General features: G+C 49.3%; 1 protein-coding gene across 3 annotated transcripts in view; it reads right to left on the reverse strand.

The window, feature by feature from the left end:
- LOC144137810 (putative helicase with zinc finger domain) overlaps positions 1-26772 on the reverse strand; it is a 68766-nt gene that overhangs the window by 7558 nt on the left and 34436 nt on the right. For all 3 annotated transcript variants that reach the window (XM_077669811.1, XM_077669809.1, XM_077669810.1), the window contains 7 exons: positions 23355-23490; positions 19188-19320; positions 19001-19119; positions 12507-12836; positions 7596-7703; positions 6922-6997; positions 4200-4407 (listed from right to left, as the gene is read on the reverse strand). In XM_077669811.1, the coding sequence (XP_077525937.1) occupies positions 4200-4407; positions 6922-6997; positions 7596-7703; positions 12507-12836; positions 19001-19119; positions 19188-19320; positions 23355-23490 (1110 nt within the window). The remainder of the gene's footprint in view (positions 1-4199; positions 4408-6921; positions 6998-7595; positions 7704-12506; positions 12837-19000; positions 19120-19187; positions 19321-23354; positions 23491-26772) is intronic.

A 26772-nucleotide genomic window follows, 5' to 3' on the forward strand; every position in this document is an offset into this window, starting at 1 on the left:
TCGCCTCAACGAATTTTCGCTTCAACGAAATTTTCGCACGTCCCGTCAATTTCGTTGTAGCGGGATTCGACTGTATATACATATATATATATGCTTTATAAGCCAGTTTACTTGCAATTTGTTTTTATTCTGACGAAGGCTTGCCCCAAGCCGAAACGTTAATACATTTTCGTTCGTTACCCTTTAGTCTTCTCTTTCACTGTACATTTTTACCGGCCCCATCGTACTTCATTCATACGCTATATATATATATATATATATATTGATCATTGGCATAATGTTAGTTGTCATGTAGCAACCAGACAGCCCATCGGGCCCGTACAAACCACACGGGCACCATTGCCACCAACATCAATCGGACACGCTGCCATCTATTTTTTGCCTGCTCCTCTTGCTGTCAGTGAGCGTGTGTGTGCTACTTTCTTCTTGCTCAAGATAAGTTCAGGCATTTGGTGCCAGTTTAAAGGGACACTGAAGTGAATTTGTCAAGCTCCCGTTTTTGCTTGCACTGCGTAGACTGGCTCAAATTAGCACACTTTTCATCGTTTATCCGGTTGACAAATCGGTAATTATTTTACAAAGCGCGAAAGAAGAAAAACTATCATGCGCGGTTTGCGGCGGCCGCACCAACTAAAGCTGTGACGTTAGGAGGAGCGGGCACCGTGATTGGACGATGCCCAAGGTGAGCAACCAAACAAGTTTCGGTTTCGGTTCTGTAAAACACAACCGGTGGCGTTGTTGGATGGGCATTCTCAATAACTCAGTAATCATCGTACCGCGCTTCTGCCATGTTGTCAGCTGTAAAAATGCATAAAGATAAGCCTCCCAGGACGGCTTGGAATCGTAGCATTCACTAGCCGAGACCTACGCAGTACATGAACGCCCTCCGCGTACCCACAGACGCCCAAATGTCATGCGCTTTTCCCCCATATTTCGAGCTTGCCTCCCTCATGCCTGTATCGTAAAAAGCGTGTTCGCACCAGACCAAGGGTCTGTTCATTCTGGCCTGTGCCCACTGCCTGCAAGCAGTCGGTGCTTATGGCAACAGCACCCCAACGAGAACTCGCTAGCGCGCCAGTGCCAGCCTGCGCGCGTTCTGTGAACTAGTTCGTGGAGCCATGAACGTTGCGGCCCAAAAAAAGGTGAACTCAATGTAGAAAACATCGGCGGAAAACGAAAAAGTTAACTTACAAAAAAAATAAAGCACGTACCCGCGGGAATTCGAACTCGTGACTTGCAATATAGTTGCGGTGACAAGCCTAGCACCCAAGGCCACTCGGCCACGGGCCGGGCTCCGCTGGCCTTGGTAATATAGGGTATATATGGTATAACCAGTTTACACTTTTATTTAGTTTTGGCATTTCAAGCAGCTTAGGTGACTATTTGTTGTATTGCGCTCGTGCAGTAAGCGTCGCCCGAGTTTCCACAATAGCTCACGTCTAGCAATTGCATTTCGTAGACGGAAAAGCGTTCGCAGATGCGTAGTCGTGCTTCCCACACCCTAGTTTTACGCTGTACGGTAAAAATATCAGTTGATTTTATTTCCTTGGTACCTATATTGACTTCGCTGACTCTTCTCCCGCCTTCAAGAGGCCTTATATTTTCCTACTGGCGTACCAGTCAGCGAAGCGTCGCATGTGCGCTTGTGCAGCGCTTGTGTGAAGCGACCTTGACTTGGAGCTAGATACAGTGTACAAACTAACGAAGTAAAGAAAGGCAGATTCTTCCATTCCCAAACGTGTCCTGGCTTCGTTTCAACTGAGCGAACGAATTGCGACGACCCGTCGGCGGCCGGCGGACGAAACGCTGGGCCGACTGACTCTGTCTGCAGCCCGGGCAGCCGTGCAGTAGCGCAGCCAATTGCGAGCTCGGCTCCTCTCGACGTCACACGAAAATGCCGCAGAAAATGGGCGAGCGTAAAGAGAGGAGGACAGCATTTTCGAATTAATTTTTCTACTAAATAAAATCGCGTAAACGCGCCCAGGGTGGTCGAAACATGGCCTGGGGACTCCGGACTACAATTTGCGCAAGTAATCTCGCAATGTTTACATATCACTTCAGTGTCCCTTTAAAAGAAGGAGTGTGCAAACATTGGAATACGAATGGAATAGTACCTTTGTGAATAATGCGATTCGCAAATCGAATATCCACTATTCGATTTTTGAATAGCCAAGTGGATTTTCAAGATGTGCAAGGTGCTATTGGCTCACGCAAGCACACTAGTGGTACACCGTCTGCTCAGCAAGTTGTTTCATCCAAATTGCACTTTTGACGAGCATGCCTTGTAGAGGCTGTAAATCTTATCCCGCTGCATGGAGCAGTTTGCGATTGTGTAACACGAGCTTTTGTTCGTGCCGCCGCTGTCGACTCTGACCGCCATTTTGAATACTGCAACCGAATGCTTAGCAGCTTCTGGTAAAGCAATCACCGCCCCGTTTTGTTGTTTTTGACAGCACCTCCATTTTCTGGCTTTTTTAATGCACTTCGTGCATGTTTATTGAATTTTTTTTTTGTTTTCTTAGACCACAGGAGACAGCACAGGCTCGTGCGGGGCAACTGCAGTGCGAGCTTTCCTTTTGCAATGCATCGTTTACACTCCTGGTGTGCTTCATTCTGGTCCGCGATTGTGTTTGCGTCGTGTTTTCGCGTCATCTCCTTCATGCGAAGAGCTCGCTTCAGAGATATGCGGTGCTGTCTACTCGTTGCCTATGATTGCAGTACAGCAACTTCAGTACAAGTCGTCCCCCCACATGCGTATCGTGCCAACCCCAGATTCCTGCAGTACTGCCTCATTGTGGTTCGGCGACTGGACTGCTGCAAGTCACAGTTGAAAAGTGCAGTTCTTCAAGTGGAAAAAGAACGTCATGGCTCCAGGACATGCGAAGTAGCTCCTGTTTTTGCACAAAAAGCTATGAAAAACCGAGGCCCGCAAAAAAAATTTCCATTCGATATTCCATTCGAAAGTCACTATTTGGTATCCGCACAGCCCCATTTAAAAGAAATGCCATATGGTATACCCAAGCCACAGGGCAAGAATAAGATAGGAGGTGAAACGAGACTTCCTAGTGCGGCCAGATAATGCCACAAGCGCTCGTCATAGGTTAAGCTAGCAGCATCTGGCGCGGTGAAGAAACTGTGCGGCCACTGTGATCGGGATTTCACTGCGCAGCCATGGAATGAATCGCGGCCGCTATCATTCCATCCATCAGGTGTCGCTGCAGGTGCCTGCAGGGCCGTTGCAGCCATGAAGCTTTCCAGTTTGCCTTGGTTTTCATTGTAACATCATCTGGTCGCTCGCCTGCGCATGCTGCAATGGGCCGATTCACCTCCTATACATGCTTGCTCCGTGGCCCAAGCCAACGGCAGCATGCCCGACTGGCACCAGTTCAGTGTCACTGAAAAGAGCGCACACTTTTGACGCAAGCTGAATGCGCAGCTCTCAGGATGCAACGCTTGGAAGACCTCGTTTTGTGGGCACCACACGGTGCAGCTGGAACTGAAGGACCAGGTGGTGACTTTTGTCTATGAGCATCGTATCGTGCAACGTCTCCACGAATGGATGGCCAGCGAGCACCCCAAGTCGCCTGCTGGCCACCTGCACAGACTGGCTTTCGCAATGGTCTGCACAGGGTGACCCATGCTTGGCGCGCGTTTTCTAATGACATGGTCTAGTGAGTGTTGAAGAAGTGCCATAAGCAATTCCCCAGACTGCACCGGAAAAGCGATGCAGGTGGAAAAAAAAACTGTTTTGAGAAAACGGCTTCCGAAGTTGCCACATACATTTCACTCGTCAAAAGTCGCTACGGTTTAGCCTTTCGTGTTCTTTTGAACATGGGGCTTCTGGAAGGCCTTTCTTAGAATGTGAAGAGTACATAGCCCAGTGTGCAGACCAAATGGGGGGGAGATGGTCATCACTGCAAAGTAGGTTAGCTGGTTGCTTGTGTTGCACTGGACAACTTCCCTCTGCAGCGTTGTCACCATGGCAACGAGTGAGGAACTCTTTTCTTTCTACTTAAATTCGAAAAACTGACTTTTGGCTTCTTTTCTGTTTTGTGACCTCGCCTGGAGCAGCAACTTAATGCTTGTACGTACAGGGGCTCATTGCCAACAGTACGCCTTGCCTGCCTCGTGGCGACCTTCGAGCAGTCGCAAGCAGTGTCCCTTGGCGGAAGAAGCCCGTGATGCGAGAAGACGCCTACCTGCAGGCGCCCACGGAGCAGAGGGAGACGGGGTCCCCGACGACCACGACAAGGGACTGTGCGCGCGTGAGGGCCGTGTTGAGCAGCTTGGCGTCCGACAGGAAGCCAAAGTTGAGCAGGCCTGCCTTGAAGCGCACTGCCCGCTCCAGGGGCACGCACGTCGCTCGCGTCCGAACCGTGCTCAGCACCACCGCTCGGAACTCCCGCCCTGCACGACAGGCGCACGGGGGGGGGGGGGACCCCTCTAACCACCTACCCAACGCACACGCACACGCACACACACACACAGAGAGAGAGAGAGAGAGTACGCACGTTTATTATGAAAAGCAATGGGAAGGAGTCCACAGTGCACGACCCCTCGAGCTCTCCCAGCCTCAACACCAGCAGACGCTGATCATCCAAGTCTGACCTGGTCAGAGCTCTCTCTCAAAGCTCGTAAGGATGCAAGGGCTCGTCCAGTGGAAGGAGCAGCCATCGCTCTCGCCACAGTTCCCCAGCACGGAAGCCTCGGAACAAGCAGGGCCGCTCACAGGCACAGCTGACAGTGCCTCAATCTACCCCTGCTTTGCTTTTGGGCTGCCCTGTTCAGCACGAAGGACACTCACATACCACAATGACCCACAGAAGAAGTTGGCCTCGGATTAATCTTTTTGATGGACGCAGTATTAAAACTGCCCAAGTCAAGAAGTTGCGTTCAGCAATAAAGCCTCTCTTGGGGCCATCGCAGAACAGAAACTTTAATTTTACCCAGCCCCGCTTTCCCCCAGGAACGGGCAGTTCACACAGACACATTTGACACCCAAACGACAACTGACCGAACACTGCGGCCCTTCGGAATTCCACTCCATACTAGGCTACACCAGCCCACACATGCACAACAAGGTTCATGACCAATGCAGGCACCAAATGTCAAGTAAGAGCCTAACACACCCAACTGTTGTTAGGGGGGGGGGGGGGGGGACTGGTCTTAAAACAACTTCTTTTAATTTTCAAGTAAGCACTGTGAAATGTGCCAGTCTTGCTGCTTTTTTCCCACTGATTTCAAATATGCCAGTATTTATTGAGTAAGTCAATTAGTTCCCAAGATACAATTAGCCATTTTTGGTCAAACAATACACAAAACAGTGTTGGTCATAGAACTGTAATCTTTACATTTTTAAATACTACGACGAACCCGGGTGAATGCAGTAAGACAAGAGGTTTTTTGATGCATCCCTTGGAACTAATTTTGCACCTCATTAAACTTTGGTGTCTGAAATGGGCATTCGAAATGGCTCCCTGCCACTGGTGCCACCTAGGTTTACCGAGCTGTAAAATTAGTTCTGAGTGGTGCATCAAAAAACTGCTTGTCTTATTGCATTCACCGGGGTTCGTAGTATTGGAAAATGTAAAGATTACAGTTCTATGACCAACACTTTTGTGTATTGTTTGACCAAAAATGGCTAATTATCTCTAATTATCTTGGGAACAAATAGACTTACTCAAAAAATAATGGCATATTTGGAATAAGGGGGAAAAGCAGCAAGACTGACAAGTTTCACAGCATTAATTGAAAAATTAAAGGAAGTCGTTTTTGAGAGCCATGCCCCCCCCCCCCCTTCCCCCCTTCCCCCCTTCTTAATTCTTAATTTATCTGGACAGCTCAATGCACCAGCCAAACCTAGTGGCCCCATTGGACTGCTACAAGGGTGCTTATTCCAACAGCTCCCCCCAATTGGAGCAAATTTCAGCTGTCCAGCCAGCGTTGAAACTTGAATGAATCTCTCCAATGGTAGCCCTCCCGCCCTGTCTCTCGAGTCACAATGGTCACCACGGGATACTTTAAAACAGCGCATCCCGTACTTACAAACCATATATTTCAACAGGCAGTAGTACGCCTTGTATTATCACCCACAAACACGGCACAAGTACTTAACACTGCATGTGTGCAGCAGAACAGCAGAAACAGGCAAGGCAAGCAATTAAACTAGCAAAACTGGAAAAACTAGGGGCCGCGCTTAATGACAGGTGAAAAAAAAAAGTTCCAAGCCATTGATAGCAAGGCAGAACAACAACTGTAGAATGCAGAGGCTAGGGCCTTACATCTATGTTTTTTCTACACACTCACTAGCACTCTCCCACACACTGATGAACACGTCACCAAAAAAAAAAAAAAAACCCAAGTTTCCCCACCATTTCTGCAACACTGACTACCAATCTTCACGGTGGCTGTTCTAGGCTGGGGTGACCTGGGGGGGAATCAAAGCCAACTGGTTTTGGCATGGAGTAGTAGAATTTGTCGGGCATGCTAAGAAACCCTCCAAATGGTGAAATTCAAGATTTCGTGATGATGACTCCAATATTGATCGTATTACAAATGTTCACATGGTGACCACTTCTGGAAAGCTTAGCAGGGCAATGAAACATGGTAGGGAGTTGTGCGTGCTTTGCAATGTTAGTCAAAAGCACCCAAGCACAACAATCTAACAAACTTTTCAAACTGCATTTTTTTCCATACACAGAACAATATGACAGCTTGTACACAGAGTTGACTCTACCATGAATATCATGCAAAATATAACATGGCCCCAAAATGAAAATTTGAGAATCTCATATCCTCCAGAACGCTTCAAGGAATGAAATGAAACAACAGGTTCAAGACTCCCCCTATGGTTGCCAACAACTAAAACATCCTCTTTTGTAGATCCCCAATGCATAAAACACAACAGCCACAGCTACCCACCTTGGACATTGGCAACAGTTTCCACTCGAACACGGGACAATTTCCGGTTGCGAAGCTCCGCCCGAATGCATTGTACCTGTCAGAAAAAAATTTTTTAGAGTGAAGAACTCGCGTTCCCTGAGCTTGTATTTGATCTACTTCAGATACCAGGGTGCACCAAGGTAGCAGCATCAACCGCAATGAAATAGGTTACTGGGCTTTGATGGTTGAAGTTATGTTTGAACCGTAAATGAGCGAAGGATAAAAGGAGGGAGAACACTACAAAGGCCCGAGAGGACAAGCGCCGGCTCTCAGCTGGGGGCTCACTCAAACTCGCCAAAGAGTGCACACACAAGAGAGAAAGTGGGGAAAGTCAAGATGAAGGTAGGCCTCTAACGAGTGTCAAAAAAGCACACAGCTCACTTTGCCTTTGCAATGCCGTCATGCGCTACACCGTGGCACATGGACAAATACTTTTTCACCACGAAAACCCCTTTGCAGGTAGACGGTGACCTTCCCACTTTCATCCTCCCCCTCTACTGGCCACCTCGTTTCTGCTTTCTACAAAGCCCTCCGAAAGTAGCTCTCCTCGCACACCTAAACGATGCAAGCACTGCCAGGCTACTTCACCCTGTCGTCACTGCCCCAGAATGAGGAGCAGGACACACGAAGCTGCCCAACCCTGGCACACCCACCTGGTCATAGTAGGGCGTCACAACGGCAATGGTGGACGGGTCGGGTGGGCCCCACGTCATGGACCACTGCTCCACCAGGTGTTTCACCACATCGCACACCTCTGCCACCTGATGAAGGGGCGGCCACAAAAAGAGCGGTGGTGAGGGAAGACTGCTCGAAGCATCACCGGAAGGCTCGTGCAGGGGTGAGCATGCATGCTCGTACACAACACGGGTCACAGGGCAGGAGAAACATTTAAAGTGAACAGCAAAGCTGTGCTCGAAAGCACACAAATACGCAGGAATGGTTTCCGAGTGCACAAAATGACGTGTGCATGATTGCTAGGCCATTGCAGCACGTGCTCATTTCTGCAGCAACGCCATTACAGCGCAATGTCCACTAGAGCGCGTTCATAGTTTTGAACAAGTCTCGCCCATCGTGGTTCAACTTAGACACTTTGAACAAGCGCAACTGATCTGCAGACTCAATATGCATACATTTGTGTAGGAGTCTGCAGAAGAACGGAAAGTTGGGCTAGTTGGTATGTGTTCATCTTGGTGGAAAACAAAAGCGCTCAAAAAACAGGGACGAAGGAAGACGTAGACAGCACGGCGTCGTGCTGTCTACGTCTTCCTTCGTCCTTGTTTTTTGAGCGCTTTTGTTTTCCACCAAGATGTAGGAGTCTGCTCCCCTTTTGCACCACCAAGAGGAAAAATAAGTACAGCAGACTCGCGATAATTTAAACTCAAAGGGACCCAAAGAATTTGTTTGTTTGAATTATCCGAAGTTTGGAGAAGATATTTTCTGGCAAGGACAAGCAAGAGGTATGAATTAACCAAATTTACTGAATGAAGTACTTTGAATTAAGTGGCTTTAAAATTCATTGAAAACATAATGGCCCAAACAAAATTTTGAAATTTGTTTGATTTAAACAAAAGTATGAATTACGTATCTGAGTTTGAATTATCGCGAATCTACCGCATTTCAATGTGCTGCAATGTGAAGTAAGAGGCCCGAGGCAGCAGCGTGTAGGCCTGAGTGCGTGGTGCATACAAGGTGGCCCGAGGTCTTTATGTTGACGGTGCCATGATACAACTGAAGGAAAGCCTTTCCAGAGGAAGCACGATGACAGTTTGCAGGTGCGGGGATGCCTGAGGCACGGTTGGGCAGATCAGTTAAGGGGGCACACGGGTCTTTGGGACCGAAAAAGTGCCAAAAAATGCACTTTTCATAAGCATCATTTTTGAAATGTTCAGGTCTTTTTCTCCCGGTTTGCGAAGTTTTTCCTCCGAAAAGTCGGTACTTGAGCAGTAACAGCAACTTATAAAAGCCCTACAAGGCCGATTCTTCGAGATTCCAACGCCAAAATAACTATTTTTCTATAATTCTTCACTGCTGCGCAACGGGCGGTATCGCAGCGATCTCGGTCTCGTTTGAAAGAGCGAACTTCGGTCTTCAATTTCCCGCCACTGCGGTTCCTGCCCGCTCAGTCGTAGAGTGGGAAACACGTGCCAAAAAAAGCAAAAATGCGCGTTCCTATTCGCCGGCGAGCGCACGTGACTAGACAGCGCGATGCGATTGGCCGAAGGCGGCGTTTGTCGTCTGCTCCATGCCGTTGTCGGCACAATCAGGTGCCATATTGCTCGGGCTCTGACTACGACATTTGCGATGTGGAAGGCCGGAAGAAAATTCCGCACGAAGAACCCGTATGGCAAAAAGAGAAAGAAATCCAACCTCGAGAATCTCAGAGGCCGCTCCACACCAGCCCTCGCTGGTAGCGACCGACCGAAGGAGATAGCGACCGACCTTCCGTGGTTGGCGACGACGCGCTTGTCAACGTAGGCCTAGCGCCTCCGCCGACCGCTCATAACGCCTCTGGCAGCGGCCGCATCCGTCTCGATACAGCAATGTTGCACCCGTTACAAGTGGCAAAGGTGCGTCAAAACGCGGAAAACAAGCTGCACGAGCTGTACAACGGAAGTGCAGCCTGTTGGGCGACCCTGACAACGCCGCAGCCACGCCGCTGGACGAAACAAGGTTCGTGATCGTCAGTTTGACCCAGCTGAACGAACTGATGCGCGCAGTGAAATGCAAGTTGTGCTCCGGTGATGTGGAAATCGGCAAGGAGGACAGGGAGTACGGCCTCGCCGTAAAGCTAGTGCTCAAGTGCGCGAACTGCGGCGACGTGTCGATGGCGTGGAGCTCGCCGCGCGTTGACGGCGAGAGCAAGGCGAAGCCGTTTGCCATCAATGTTTTGGGCGCGCGCGCCATGCAGTCGACTGGAAAGCAGCAAACGGCGTTCAACGACGTGTTTTCGTCGATGAACATTTCTTCGCGCGGCCTGCACAACAAAACGTGGCAGAGCTACGTGAAGACTAAACTGATGCCCGCAGCTGTTCGCGCATCGCAGAAGGTGACTGCAGATTGCGCACGATCAGTTCGGCAACTGTACGCTGAGCTCGACCTTGCAAACCCGGGCAACATCGCCGTGTCGTACGACGGCTCCTGGATGACGAGGGGACACTCGCCGCACATCGGAGTCGGCACGGCCATCGAGTTATTCACGGGGCTCGTGCTCGATTATGTCGTGCTCTCCAATTTTTGCGCCGGCTGCGAGCGGGCGCCCAAAGAGAGTGACCCTGCCTACGAAGAGTGGAAGGCGAAGCACCTCTGCCAGAGAAGCACCACCAAAAAAGCTGGGGAAATGGAAGTGGAGGCTGCCCTCATTCTCTTTCAGAGGTCGTGGGAGCGTCATAAGCTCAGGTACACCACAGTGGTTTCGGATGGTGACTGCCGCACCTACCTCGCTTTGAGGGATGCAGACGTTCATGGCTTCATTAAGATCCTCAAAGAGGAGTGCGTGAACCACGTGCAGAAGAGAATGGGCACTCAACTGCGCAACCTCCCAAAGCAGAGGCCAGCTGGCTCAGAGAGCCTCAGTGGTAGGGGGCGGCTGACTGGCGACCTGATCAACAAACTGACCTCCTACTATGGCTGGGCTATCAAGTCCCACAAACAGGACGTGCCAGCCATGCACAAGGCTGTGATGACCACGTACTATCACGTGACATCCAATGATGCAGTGTCGAACCATAGCCTCTGCCCAACTGGTCCTGACTCGTGGTGCCGCCATAACGCTGCCAAGGCCAAAGAGGAGCCAGCCCCCAAGCACCGCTACAACCTGCCCCCCACGTCTGCGAGGCCTTGCTTCCTGTGTATGAACGGCTGGCGGACCACAAGCTGCTTGAGCGGTGCCAGCGCGGCACGACGCAAAACAGCAATGAGAGTCTTCACTCAGTGATATGGTCGCTGGCTCCCAAGGAGCGCCACGCATCGCTTCACAGTGTGGAAGCTGCGGTCGCAGAGGCTGTGATGCGATTCAATGCCGGAAGCCAGTTGGCATCATCAAAGATCCTGCAGGAGCTCAACATGACCGTTGGCGCACTAAGCAGCACACGCATGGCCGAAAAGGACCGCCGGCGAACCAAGGACTCTTCCCGCAGGTGGACATCCGCAGAAAATGTGCAGCGGACTCTCAAGAAGAGGCACCTGGGTGGTGCCAGCAGTCAAGATGACTATGCTGAGGGGGCCTACTAGTTGTTTCGTGCAAAAAAAGTACTCCACCTTCTACTGTTTGCATTAAACATAGCACCGCTGCGTTTTTTGCCATTTTCTCAAAATGCATATTTTTGACGTATAGGAATTTCTCGAGAGGCATACCTCAGCACGTAGTGCAGCTAGAATGATAATTTTTCTTTCAGCAGGAAGCTGAATGTTTAAACCGTGTGGTATGGGAAGCAGATTTTGCATTTTGTGTTTCAGTAATTGTTTAATTAGCATTATTTTTAATTGGTTAGCAGCAGTACTTCGAATCTAAAAGTAAGAATTGATGGAAACTTGTATGTGATTGTAAAACAAAAAAACTGCTTCCCATACAACCTTCTACACAACTTCTAGTATCTATTCATGCCTTGCTTGTAATTTTTTATTGATTAGTTTTTTTTCCATTGTTCTCTAGAACAATCAAGAAAGATTTCTAATTATCTCGAAAACTAAATGTGTTACATCAAAATTAATTGGATATTTGAAATCAGCTAAAAAATCTGAACAAGCCCACAAAGTTTCATGAAGATTGGTTGGAAAACAAAAAAAAAAGTTTCAAAGACCAGTGTGCCCCCTTAAGCTGTCAAACTGAAGGTATATTCAGTAGAAGAATGGAAGGGAGATGTGCTGCACGAGTCCTCATCAGTTGGCAAGATATGCTCGATGGAGTGCCAAATGATGCTGCCACACTCAAGAATCTGCCGCAGAAGAGATTTGTAAGCTGTTAGTTTTACATGTCGATAATTATTTGTTAAGAACAACCCAGGTCCTACAACAGAGCCTTGTGCGATTCCCGAGAAATTTTGAGATAGAATTAGTCTTGCTTATTGTAAAAAACTGGCAATGCTGGCATCCACGATAACACCTGGTCATTAACCCTATGAGTTTGAACGACTTCAAATAACTTACCAGGGGCACCTGATCAAATTTGATCAATTTTGATTTTGGGGGTGAAATGCGCCGAACCTACACTTGGGCTATGAGGTGCACCGTAGCGAAGGGAGAAAGGGAGGGGAGGGGGCTCCAGATTAATTTCTACCACCTGGCGATCTGTAACGTGTGCTGACATCTTGACATTTGGGCGTTCTCACATTTGGCACCCATCAGAAGTGTGGCCACCATGTTTGGGAATCAAACCCGCGACGACCCCAGGCTCAGCAGCAGCAGCACAATGCTATCGCCACAGCGCCACCGCAGCGGGTGCCTGACGGACTTTTACCAAGCCGCTGCACTTGCATCTCTACCCAAAATGCGCTGCTAGGGAAAGGACGCCGTGCACCTCGCAAGCGTGCCCAGTGCTGACCACTCCATCGCAGGCCACCCCTCACCTCCTTGGTGTTGAGGTACGATGTGCTTCCGTCCCGGGGCAGGTCGGAGCCGCGCACGGCAAAGAAGCTGAGCGGGTGCAGCACGTGGTGGGGTCCCGGGCAGCCCAGGGCTCGCAGCCGGCCCTGGTAGAAGCTCTCCGAGGCGAAGCGCACCAGGGCCTCGTGCGAGCGGTAGTTGCCGCCCAGCACCACCTGGCACGGGTGGGGCTCCCCCCCCTCCGGGCCGCCCTTCTTGCGGGCAGGACAGGGGAACGCGTCGTGCAGCCGCTCCAGCAGAGACACGTGCAGGCGGCGCTCGCGCGTGAACACCGAGAACACCTCGGGGTTCAGCTGCACAGGCACAGGCGGGAACGTCCCCTCTGGCATCAGCACCCCCCGACCTTTAGGACAACACCAGAAAGCTTCCTTTTCAACATCAGCCACGAATTTCCTCCTCTTTGGGACATTTACTGTTTTCAATACGCAGTTTCATAAATCAGAGCTCATTAACACGTTAGTGCTTCCAAACTTCAAAATATTCTTAAAATACTCAAGTTGAATAATGCTATCCAATTCAAAGCCAAGCTGAACACGGCATCACAGTTAAACCTCGTTATAACGAGACGGGCTATAACGAAATAATGGATATAACGAGCAAATCGTAATTCCCCTTGAAAGTCCCCATAGAAACCAATGTATTTAAAACCTCGTTTTAACGAGGTAAAATTTCCCCGTTACGGGATATAACGAACAAATTTCGTTGAGAAATCAAATTTTGAGTTAATTTTACAACAGTGCGCAACGCGAATTTGAGACAGTGCGTGACGCGGCAACTGTATTAGCAGTTCAAAACTCCCGCCACGCGCGCGAAGCTGGCTGGCGCGCCATGCGGACGCTGCGCCCGCGAAGCCCCCACCTCCCTGTTCTGTGCCCCCACCCTCCTCTCGCTGCGCACGGCATGCAGACAATGGGGCCCTTCGATTTACAGTGTCGGGCTCACCGCGGGCTCCCCGAGAAGCAGTCCGACGTTCCATTTTCCCACGTATCCCTAGGGCTTCGGGGAATCCGCGGACTATCCGCGGTGAGCCCGAGAACCCCAATGCACACGGCGCGCGCGGTTGCGCAACACCACCTAGACTCCTTCCTCTCCCCCCCACCCCCCTCCTCCCCCCCTGTTCGTATCGCCGACGTCGCTGCGTAGTTGTGTGTGCGTGGGTTTTGGCAGTCTTCAGCCTTATCTTTTATCGTACTGCCGGCGTGATTCCAACAACGCGAGTGCGACAGGCGGGGAGCGAAAGCGAAAGACTATCACGCTTGAACAGAAGACGGCAAAAGCCGTGGCAAGAGACTTTGACGTGTGGACGAGTACGCTGTCTACCATCGTGAGCAACCGAGAGTCCATCGTCAGCGCTGTTGCACATGGCTTGAAAAGAAGCGCTAAGGACGGCGTCGGAGGCACTAGATGCGGTGGACGCGCTGCGTCGCTACTTCGGCGCGCACGAGGGCGGCGAAGATGGCGTGAACGTAGCGGCCGCAGCTGAGGGAGCCATCGCTCGCATTAGGAATTACGGACTTCTTCGTAGCCAAGTCTGTTTGAAATACGAGTTTTGAACTGCAATAAAGTAGGTTCGTGACTTTTCCTTTTTACCTCCGGAATGTGTTTATTTTACTGACTATCGCCGTGCAGCAAGATGCTATTTCGCCCGCTTTTTGTTTTAGGTAACTACAATGCACAATATTTGCAGTAAATGTCGGCTACGGCTATAACGAAATATTGGCTATAACGAGCAAATCGCGGCGCCCCTTCAATTTCGTTATAACGAGGTTTAACTGTATATGTTTTGATATTCGCAAGTTTCTTATGTTCACATGCCCCCTATTACAACAAAACCCTGTTAATTCGACCCCCATTAGTTCAGAATTTAAATTCAGATGCGGTGTCGTCTGGTCCGGTCCAAATTGTGCAATGTTCTATGGCTGAAAACGCACTAATTTGGACAGATGCCACCGCAATTTGGTTAATTTGGACTCCCCACCAAGTTCAGGCGGGGAAGCGGCAGCACATTCCCCCACAACTGCTGCGCTTCAGCTAATTTGGATTGGCAGCACAAATCAAAGGCAAGGTTACCTACAGCGACATTGTGGCCGAGGTATTGAATGAAGCCAAAAATGAGTTGGCTGACGAAGACCCTACTAACTAATTACGGAGAACCCCTGTGCCACACATGAAGGAGGCCATACATGCATAGAGCGTTCTAGAGAAAATTTGCAGGGTATCGTCACATTGAACTTTCCCCAAAAAGCTAAAAAAATGGGGACTTCCACGCACATCACCTCTGCAAAGCAAACACAGCAAAGCAAAAGTTTGGTAAAGTTGAAAGCATGTTTCAGTTGATATGACCATGCAATAATTTGGACCCTCGGTTAGTTTGGACATTCTTTCCAGTCTTGTGAAATTCGAATTAACGGGGTTGTTTACTGTATTACTAAAGTGACAAGCATTGCCCATCATTTGAAAACAAGAAGTGGGTCTATGAAGCAGCGCATAGGCTTTTTTTTTTAACCCGGTCCCCTCGCATGCAATCACATCGATTGTTGGTCTGCTGTTGGCCAAAAGCCAAGAGATGAAGTCACCATACAAATTCCTGCCGTCTTCCGGAAACCTGCGAAAGAATCGGCAAAATTTTTCCCACTGCATTGGATGTGAAGCTGAATTGAGTATCATTTTCAACAGCGCGGAAGGGCAAGATGAGACGGAGAACATAAAAGACCAGCAATGGTCCTGTGTGTTCTTCATCTTCTCTTTTCGTGCTATTGAAAATGACGCTGAACCAACTGGCCCAGATTCCTCTCCTGCTGAAGCTGCACTGAATATCCCCTTGTTTGCCTTAAGGGGGGACACTGGTCTTAAAGGGGCACTGACACAAAAATTTTGCATCTTGTTTTTTTTGTTGCGATAAGTAGCTAGTGACCTACTTATAACCTGTAGAAACCTCATTTGCTTCAGCGTGCGACGGTTGTTTAATTAGAGGCATTTTCAATGCGGCCAGTCGCAGTTTCGGTTTCAGCGAGTGCCGCGAAATGATGGATTTTGTGGATTTTGTGTGAACAAAGCTGACCACGTGACCGTCGGAGGGATATCACAGTTACAGAGCAGAGCCGCCGTAGCACTGTCGAATCCGCATCGACCGCAGTTTCTGCGAATGCCCCCCCCGTAGTGATCTCGTGAGGCGCCTAATTAACTCTTTCGCTACCGCGCCTATCAAAATCGATCAATTTGATCGATACTTTTGGGAGCGCCTTTTCATAGCGTTCCAGGCGTTTCTCGAACAAGTAAAGCTGTTCGGAGTAAGATCAGAAAATGGCCTTTCAAAATCAGTTTTGTTTTCATTTTTGCAACGGAAACGTGATTTTTGACACGCTTTTGAATCACCTGGTTGTGGAAAAGGGGCGTGGTCATCGCTCCTCAAGGCTACCAACGAAGAATGCGTGCAACTCGTAATTACTCTGCACCAGCGCTTGTTTTTTGCTATCAGGGCGTGAATGGGGAACTAGCAAACGATTTTCAATCGTCAGGTTCACGCTCTGACAGTAATAATCCCAGAAATCGGCTGAAAATGTCAAGCAGTGCCTGGTTGCAAAGCTACTTAATGATTTTAGGCAGTTTTATTGCCTTTCCGCAAGTTGTCCTAAGTACTCTGGTAGTTCTACTTACCCCAGGACCATTCCCAAACAGTTTACAACAGTTTCGGTTTCGTTTCTGCATCGCGAAATTCATATTTAGCGCAACTACGCAGTTACCCAACTTCAAGGCTAACTGCCATGGCGCCTGAAGCGTCCGCGACTGATCCTCGAACAAAGCACGCCGCTCCTTATTTCCCCCCACCCTAACCCGATTTCTGCGATAAGAACTTCAGATGCAAGTCAAAAGGTCACACCCAGTCACCAGATATCTGTTCCGCCGAGGACAGCGCTTCAAACAGGCCTTACACTGCCAGCTGTTCGCCTTCCAGTTTCGTTTTCATGCGAGGGTATATCCGGGTGTCTAATGTTGCTGCTCAGTTGAACCTGGTTGAACTGTCTATTCGGACGGAGTCTCTGATAAGTTTTTGTACTGTTTCATTTGAAAAATGTTAGGTGGCGCTGCAATAGAGGAGGCTCGTTGTGCTGATCTTTTTTAGCGCGCGACTGCTACTCGGCCAAAGATCGCAGGGGACGATTCTAGCTCATCGTACCTCATTTTTGCGAGCAAGGCTACAATTGCGAGTAAGAAGATGATAATAAAGCTCAGCTTTATGTTTTGAGAGATAACTGACCGTGAACGACAACAAACATCAGCCACGGCGTTCCGTTTTCAACTTCATGCATGTTTTTTTCTGCATCGCGTGCTTGTCCCAAATATTGTGCTCGCTGTAAATGCAAAGTCAGCCATTGACAAGATGTTTTTACGTTATGTGGGGGCAAAATGGTGCCTCTGATAACGTCAAACCGCCAAATTTATTCCAAGGAACCACCCAAAATTGCACAGTTTGAATTAGAGGTTGGGCTTCACCGCATGACACGAGCACCGTGCGTGCTAACATTTTTTTTTTATATCTGAAAAACTGTTCCGAGCAAGTCGACATTTTTTTTAGGGTGTGTTTTTGAAATGTTTCCCTGCAAAATGTATATTCTAATTTTTTTCTACTACCGGTGGTTTGATATACACAACTCCTTTTTTATAATTTTTTTCGACAACTTGACAAAACTTTTGATTTTGATATTTTTTTTCACAACTATTATATACGAAAACCTTTAAAAAACTGGTGTTATTGGAAAGGCCGTTAAATAATCTGCATTTTGTGCTCCTGCAATTAGTGCCTAAATAATTTTTTAGCAGAAAAAAAAATGTTTTCTTGGACCCCCCAAAATTGGTCAATTTTCTGCGGTAGCGAAAGAGTTAAAAAGCGACCGTGGATGTGACGCAGGCGCTGCGAGTGCAAATGCTACCGCGGCTAACGAACGACGCGCGACGCTCGAGACGGTGGGTGGCAAGACGCGCGCTGGGAGCAGCCGGCCGGTCTGCCTACAGGTCCGCCTACAGATGTGTTCGGCTTAGCACTGCGGCGGATATTCGAGTGCCGCTCTCGTAAGCGGTGCAGATGACAATTTTTAATGCAACCCGCCATGGCATCATTAACTCCTTTGTCATGTAAGCCACCATGGTCGGGACTTGGGGACAATTTCGTGCAGTGGTAACAAGCTATCACTCGAGCTACCTGCGCCGGCGTGGGCCACTTCGCGGCCGTGGCCGCCGCCTGCACAGCGACCGTGCGGCTTGCTCAGTGGGCTTTTCGTGCCTCCGGCGCGTTTCCGCATCCAATGGTAATAAACAGTAATAGAAACAGAGTGCCTGGAATCGCTGTAGAACTTTGGTCGTGGCCAGCTGCCCGATGAGCTGACGAAATCACGGCGCCTCCGCCGCCAACGATCGGGTCGTTCGTTCTCGAGAGCAGAAGCTCCGCCCTCCGGCCCTCCGATTGGAGCGGCGAGCCGGCAGTGCGGAAGCGGCAAACACAAACTCGTGACGTGTTTGGATGTTGTTTATTTACACTTGCGCGTGGTCCTCTGCTGGCCGCTCGGTTGCGTTTCGCACACTTCAAAATTGATTTTAAATATGTTCTAGGCTGTATTCACCGCTGATATTTTGCAGATGATGTATATGTGTTCCCACCAATCTATCTGCGAAGTTATCTCGCCTTCAAAATTTTGTGTCAGTGCCCCTTTAAAGGAGCCATGAAGAGAAAATGCAAGTTGGTTTTATTCGAAAGATTTCGTGTTTTATAGTGCCCCCAGCGCTTGTCCGGATACAAACGGTGCTTTATTCACTGAGAAATTAAACAATTTAGGTTAAAATTTTGATTTTCCCGCTCAATCGTGCGTTTTCGTGGTCCCAAACGACATCACAGGAACCGACCGCTCTGCAGCCTAGAGTACCTTCATTCACGCATCCGCCGTACAGGGCAGAGACACGTATACGCTGGCGCCGCCATTTTCGGTTGCTCGCTCGCCGCTGAAGCATCGCTTGGAACTAATTTTAAAGCTCATTAAACTTTGGTAGCACCAGTGGCAAGGAGCCATTTTGAGTGCCCATTTCAAACACCAAAGTTTAACGAGCTGTAAAATTAGTTCCAAGCGATGCATCAAAAAACTGCTTCGATTATTGCACTCACCAGGGTTCATAGTATTGGAAAATATAAAGATTACAGTTTTATGACCAACACTGTTTTGTCTATTGCTTGACTAAAAATGGCTAATTAGTGCTAATTATCTTGGGAACTAATTGACCTACTGAGAAAATAATGGCATATCTGAAATCAGTGGGAGAAAAGCAGCAAGACTGACAAGTTTCACAAAGGTTGCTTGAAAATTAAAAGAAATTGTTTTAAGACCAGTGTCCCCACTTAATACTGCACCCAAGCGCGTGCCTGATCTGAACATGCCCACCCAGAGTGGGCTGGGGGACACCAGCGCACCTGCATGTAGTCGCCAGCGAGCACGATGCGGGTGGTCTCGTCAGCCAAGGCGAGGGGCAGAATGCACTGGGTCTCCATGGCCTGGGCCGCCTCATCGATGAAGATGTGTGTGAAGAAGCCTGCAGCACCAGAGGGGGTGAACAAGAAGCGTGGACGTCACGAGCGGACAGACGCGGCCTCGTCTCACCTCGCTTGATGCCCGTGTCCAGGAGCATCTTGGAGGAGGACAGGGTGGTGACCACCACGCGGTGGGCCTCAATGTCCTCCACCCGGGGCTGCCGGAACCAGGGCCCCTGCTTGGACAGCTGCTCTCGGGGAACCTGCACCAGGGAGGAGGCCTGAGCCGCTGCGACCACCGGGGAAAGTCCGCAAACCACTGTGACACGCATGCCGATTCAGCCCTGCCCTCGGGGAGGCTACGAGGTCTTTACTCAGCCACACGCTGTTCACGAAAAGCACTGTGACTTTGTGTCCTCACCTCTTCAGAAAACACGGGCAAATAAAGGCTTAGGGCTCTGAGACCGCCGATACTGATCAAATAACTTTAGAGTATATTTAGATGTCAGTTAGAACACCCACACTGTATTTGGGGGGCAGACAAGATAAGAATAAAGTTTCTGGGTACAAACACGGGCACTGCATCCTAAACTTTGGCACGGTCCAAAACGGATTAGGTTTTTGCAGATACTCGTAGCACAGTGACGCCTGTCACGCACACAAGGCATGGCACCCCAACCCATCTGCACCCATAAAAATTAAATACAGTTAAACCTCGATGTAACGAAGTCGGTAAAATTCGTAATTTACTTCGTTACATTGAAATTTCGCTACATTGAAATTCGCGGTTATAATGATGTGTTCATCCCGTGAAGCGTTTCCTGAAAAAGAAAACGTGGCGCGCATACACGGCCGGCGCACTGTTTCTGTTTCTATCGGTGCTTAATCGTCTACGCGGGCATCAGCGTGATCCGCATGGAGCGTTTTCTTCCCGCAAAAACGCGCCCCGCAAGCCACAGGCGCGCTGACGCAGCCGCGGAGACCACCCGCGCGATGCGGGTAGCTCCAGCGACCGATTCTAACCGCCCGCTGAAACGCAACTCGAGGGGCAAACGAGAGGGGTATGCGAGAAAAAAAAAAGCGGATAACGTGGGCGAAATTTTCACTGTAAAACGTCATACACGCCGCTTACGAGAGCGCCCATCAAATATCCTTCGCGGCGGCCTTATCGTCTAGCCAGCCAGCATCCCCGAGCGCTTCGAAGCTCCCGCCGTAGGGTGCGCGCTCAGGCTCCTCCCACCGCTGCCCGCAGCGCGAGTCACTTCCCGCCGCCGGCACGCATTGCGGACGCCGGTGTGAAAAAAAAAAACGCGCGTGCAAGGCTCATAAAGATTCACAAATGCTTGCTGGGACTGCGAAACCCAACAAGCATGAGCGAACTCGAACGAAGTGCAAAGCGGCGGCTTGCGGCGGCGGCGGCAACGCCAGCGGCGAGTAGGCTTACCACCGCGGAGGATATTTGATGGGCGCTTTCGTAAGCGGCGCGTGTCACGTTTTACAATGAAAATTTCGCCCACGTTATCCGCTTTTTTTCTCGCACGCCCCTCTCATATGCCCCTCGAGTTGCGTTTCAGCGAGAGGTTAGAAGCGGTCGCTGGAGCTACCCGCATCGCGCGGGTGGTCTCCGCGGCTGCGTCAGCGCGCCTGTGGCTTGCGGGGCGCGTTTTGCGTTTTTGCAGGGAGAAAACGCTGCGTGCGGTTCACGCTGATGCCGATTAAGCAGTAGACGATTAAGCTCCGACAGAAACAGTGCGCCAGCCGTGTATGCACGCCACGCAGTTTGTAGGCAAGGGACTTAATCAAAGACTCCGTGGCTGGCTGCATCCGCGGCATTGGGCGACCCGCGTCGCCGTTCGCGTTTTATTGGGACCCCATTTCGGCGCTTGCGTCTCCCAAAATCTACTTCTACAACTTAAATATCGTGCCTCGTTCTCCATGAAACTTCGTTACATTGAAATTCCGGCAAACGGGGCTTCGTTACACAGAGGGTGAAAATACATGGTGTGCATACACTTGAAGTTACAAAAAATTCCGTGGTTCGTTACATCGAGGGTTTCGTTACATTGAAGTTCGTTACATCGAGGTTTAACTGTAACAGAAAATAACTTAAGACTGCCCATTTTTGGTAATCTTGGGATGAAGACTGCAACTATGGAAAGAAGATTTTGCAAGTGTCTGCACTTCCATCTTGGGAAGCTCCTTCAAATTCTTTGCCACTATTCAGAACAATTCCATCTGAATTCCATTAAACTGAAACAAGTGCGCTGTACACCACCTTTACACAACTGCCCAATGAAAGTCAGCTTGAACATATCTAGTACTGAGCATGCGGTGGGACGCAACTGAGAACACAGCCTTGAAATGAGCCTTTGAATGCAACGGGCCAGTGAGTTCCATTTAGTGAGATTCCCCTGAGCCACACCTACTTTTCATAGCGCAGTCCCACAGTGCAGACATAACTATAACTTGTTCGAGTTAGCTCAAAACAAACCTGCACGCTTCATAATGCGCGTTATGAAAGCCTTATGCGTTATGAAACCCCTTCAAAACCCTTGCCATGCTCTGAAACAGCTACCACTCTTACTCTCACTTACAATCACACCTTCTTGCTGACTCACATTTCAGCCAGTGCTGACCACGTGAACAACTTTCAGACGATAAAAAAAGCCAAAACTTGCCTTCTGCTCTACTGATAACAGGGTGGAATTCCATGTGATGAAATACCGCAACCCTCACAGAGTCTTCATCCTTTCATCAAACATTGGAGGTGTTCATAGGAACGTAAATTCACTTGTGAAGTTACACCACAATGTTTCCAATGTTTATGTATTATTCTCATTTTTTCCTTGCGTTCGTGCGCCGCCTTCACGCTGGTCCTCGGGCCATACTGCATTTTGACAAACATATCACGCTCTTGTGCACAGTGCCCACATTCATGCCTTGCTTCCACTTCGTGGTGCAAAGTTAGCCTGCGTCTTTTCGTCCAAGCTTTCGGCAACACTGAGTGTACCCTGAACGCATAGGGCCCTGGATTCAAAGGCGTAGCCAGGAGGGGTGTCTCGGTGTCAGGACACCCCCCGAAATTTTCCGAGCACTGCCATTTCCCCTGTCCCCTTAGCATTTCAGACTGTTTCATCCACACTGTTCACTCCTCCTCGCCATATTAATACGTAAACATAAATTAACGAGATTACCGTATAATGTGGAATATAGGTTGAGATTTTTTACAGAAAAATTTGCCGAAAAGTCACCCCTCGACCTATATTGCAGTCACTGGCAGTTGTCATCTGGCGACCGGGCAGCCCATCGAGCTCATCCAAACCCCAAAGGCACCATCGCCACCACCATCAATCGGACGCGACGCCATCTTTGTTTTGTCGCTTCTCTCGCTGTCGGCGAATGTGAGCGTGCTATTTTCTTCTTGCTCAAAATGATTTTAGGCACTTGGTGCCAGTTTACAGCAGCATTTAAAAGAAAAGTAGGGGTTTTCCAAGGCCAATGAAGTGTCCGCTTTGCGCCAGTTCGGTATCACCAAAAGAAGTGTTGCTAGCGGCGTTAGCTGAAGGGGCAGCTCTCGGTATGCAACGCTCGGAAGGCCTCGCTTCATGGGCGCTGCTCTGTGCACCTGTGCTGCTGTACAAAGGGGCAAATTTTGTCCGCTAGAGTCGTGCGATGTCTCTACGAATGGATACCCCAAGATGTTTGCTGACCGCCTGCACAGACTGGCTGTCGCTCCGGTCTGCACACGAGGTCCCATGCTTTGCGCTCGCTTCACGATGACATCGTCTTGCGAGTATTTAAAAAGTGCTGCATAAGCAATTCCCTGGACTTCACCGAGGACGACCTGCTGTGTGGGCGACAGCGAGCCAGAAGCAGTCGTCCGACGATACTTCAGACAGTTTTAAATGAGTAATCTGAGACGAAACAAGTTATAGCCTCAATAAAACAATGGTTGGTACCTCATTTTTTTTTTGCATTTTTTGGCTACAAGGTAAGGGGGTCGACCTATATTCCGCATTATACGGTACATAATAAAATGAAAATAAAATGATGTTTGCACACAGGCTACTTTTCCTTTTAGGTTTCTTTTCCTGGTGGCGTACCACAGCCCCCCAAAAAATATTTCTCCTAGGGTACGTAAATGAGAAGTAAAAATAAACAAATGCCGATTCAAAGGACCCCGACTATGCAAAGCAAGGAGGAGCTGTTGAATCTTCTTTTCCGGTCCTGCTAGTACGACACCTCCCTCGGCAAGCCCTGTATAGAGCTCCCCTTTCAAAGTGGTGGCAAGGCAGACCTCGAGGCAGTACTGGAGCAGGCGGTGGTCCACCCGGTTGGGCATGCGGTACTCGTACAAGATGCGCAGGGGGCGCAGCTCTGGCCGCTCCGACACCTTCCGGTCTAGGTGGTCCAGCACGTACAGGTCCGCAGCACTGCGACAGCACGGACCACAGGAGAGTCAGTCCCGTAAACCATCGGGAACGGGCATTTTTACTAACTGTGTGCACTCAAACCCTGCGATAACGGAGTCCCGGCGGCAATTGAAGCCCATGTATTTCACGTCTCTCCGCAACAAATTTTTTTGGACAGTGATCCCATGTTAGCAAAATTCAGTGCACACCCGGTCAGCATGCTATCTGCCCCTTTCAGGGTCACAGTGTCCAAGAAATGCTCAAATGCACTTTTTGTGGACTCAGGTTGCTTAAACTTCTGCCACAGTGCACTTGCAAGGCGTCAAACATATTTCTTTACAAAAAAGACCATGCAGCAGGAGGCCGCAAAGGTGGCCTCACAGCGACACCGCTCGGGGGTGACGCCATTTATCCTCCATGCCTCTGAGTTGTGTTGATGACCCACGGCACAAATTGGGCTAGGCTAGCCAGCTACCGCTGAACAGCATGCCTGCATTCGCTGTATGTGTGGCCACTGGCACGCTATGTCTCAATAAAATGCCTTCACCAGCCCAGAAGTGGAAGTTGGTCTTGCTACAAGATAAGGCAGCCATCATTGCCTAAAGTCAGTGAGTGGCCCAAGTGGAGAAAAGGAGGATAGTGCAGACGAGTTTGGAACTGCCTGCAGTTCGCTCTAGCATTTTGAAAAGCAAGGCTATGGAGGCTAGCCACCATAGTGAGGTCACCACTTCTTAAACAGACACTAAAGGTTGGCCTAGCAACAATAGCTTTTATGTGTCCAAGGCATGGCCGACCCTCAAGAACATTTATTTGGCCAAAGAAGCTGGCTTTCACTTTTATTATCTGTCACTGACGGGACAAGAAAAACATACCGTATTTATTCGATTATAACGTGGTCGTGATTATGAGGCGAGAGGGTAGTTTGGAGAGTTTAAAAAATCACCATATATATATATACTGAGCTTCGAATATAAGGGAGGGGGGGGGATGATTTTGAGGCTACGGATTTTGGAAAAAAACCTCGCCTTATATTTGAATACATACAGTATTATACTTTAACTATCTCTAATAGGGCTCGTCAGGTCACTTTTATGATTAAATCTAACGTCACAGGCATTAATCATAACTACTGGCGTACAATTGTAACCGGTTGCGCAGTCAGGCGATGCTCTAATGCACAGCAGCTGTGCCGTGTGCGTTGCAGCTTTTAACGTGTCGGCAGTTTCTTTCCCAAGGCTAGTGAGCGTACTGCCAAACATAGCAATAACTAAGCGTGTAAACATCGCAAACCAGATGAAAAGTTCACTTTGCGAACCGCAATCACAAGCGTGCACACCGCATTTCACCCTCCGAGGTAAAGTCACACGCACCATGAAGCGTTCGATGGCTTCCACCTTTTGAGCCATGCAACTTACCGTAATCTGGCTCGTGGTCTCGGGCATTCCCATCGCGATAATGTCCATGCTGAATACCAGAGCAGATAAAATGACTGAACAGAAACTTGGCCGAGCGAAGCAGCGAAAATGAACTCGGAAACGCGCGCACTACGCAGTTCAGGCGGCCGCCATCTTGCATTGCCGCAGTGACATCCAGTCAGAAAGGGCATTCCAGCGCGCTCTGATCAGAAAGCCAATCGCGCTTCAGAATTTATTTCTAGCTTCGTTTAAGCGTAGTCCCTTTTCTGGTCTTCGTGCAATTGTGAATGAACGAAAATAAAAGAGACAGCCTGAACCGGAAATAAGATCGCTCAACCAATCTAACAGTACCAAAATGGCCGCGCCCGGTGGCACTGTTGCAGAGATACAGCGCTCCAAAAATTGCAGTTCTTTCACCCTCTTCCGCCGATATTTTGCCACCGCGGCTACCAGAAGTATTTTTTATGCCACTTTGCGACTGTTTCTGGCGGAGAAACTTTGCAAACGCACAGATAGAAAACATAGAAGCTGAATATGTGGCTTAAAAAAAAACAACAATGTTTTGGTCATTTTTCCGAAGTTGAAAGCTGCGTCCCCCCTTAAGTTCAGTGGAGAATTTTGTGGGCCACCTAGTCGCGTTACCACGCGGACTGCAATTATTCTCAACTGAAATTCGCCAATCCCGGTTTAGAGTCGCGTCAGTAAATGCCTGTGCTTCTGTGAGACAGACAACCACTCAGCACCGTCAGTATCGCGACGTGAAAGACAAGCTTGATATATAGAAACGCCTGGGAAATTTTCACTGACCATTTTCGTGTCGAGTAGGTAGCACAGCACTGCCTTAGCCAATTAAATGTTGCATATGTAGTCTTGGTTTCGCTTCACTCCGGGCCCTCACGCATACAGCGGCGGAAGCGTCCCGCTACACAGAAGAAAACAACGCCTTGCTTTGGAGGTAGCATTTCTGATACAGGCGAAATACGGAAACGTCACTGATGTCTCTGGACACATTAAGGAACCACAGTTGGACGAATTTTACCATATTCTCTACACAGCGGGCATTATTCTGCACAACCACACTGAAGTCGCCATCACTACACACGAAACCTGTCAAGCTTGGCTTATTGCCTGCGGCTCGCATGTATCCATGGTGCTTTTTTGAAGCAATGTGGACCTTGGTGCCATTTGCCACCATGCGAAAGGTTCACATCACAGGCACACGTGGTGCAAAATCCAAACCTCTCTCACTTCTTCGGAGGCGTTCCGGTGTCCGCCCCCTGGGCGAGACAATTTACGCCTGTTGGTGGATTTTCCTTCTCCTAAGTACAATAGATACATACCGTATTTACTCGCATAATCCTCGCACTTTTTTTTCTGAAAAGTCAATGCAAAGTTAGGGGTGCGAGAATTATGCGGGAAAAAAATCCGGTGCACAGTGTTGCCAATTTGCCTTATGCCAATCCCGCTAAATGTAGCGGTCGTTTTTTGTATAGGTAAGCTCAGTGTTGCCAACAACAGCTATTTCTTTTTATTTTATTATTTACAACGTAAACAGTCTCCCGTCGATCAGCGATCATGAAATTGCCGCCTTTGCTTTCTGGCGCGCGCCCTATCTCGTCGTCGTATGTGCTTGCCCTACTCCAGTAACGCACGTTGAAGTCGGTGACGCCGATGTGCCTGCCTGCGGCACGGTTGCCGTGTTCGATCGCGTACTGTTTCGCTTTCAATTTGAAAGCGGCAGTGTAGCTGGCGTTCCTCCCCATGGCGAAGCGGCACCAAGCACAAAACAATTAGATCAAAAAGTTCTCAAAACGGCAGCGAGCCATCCACCACTGACGCGAGTGACTCACTGACTGCTGCCGCTCAACGGCGGGACCACGACGGCGAC

The sequence above is a fragment of the Haemaphysalis longicornis genome, unplaced genomic scaffold (genome assembly GCF_048455015.1).
Source record: "Haemaphysalis longicornis isolate Haplotype H1 unplaced genomic scaffold, Haemaphysalis longicornis Haplotype H1 scaffold_5, whole genome shotgun sequence".
NCBI lineage: Eukaryota > Metazoa > Arthropoda > Arachnida > Ixodida > Ixodidae > Haemaphysalis > Haemaphysalis longicornis.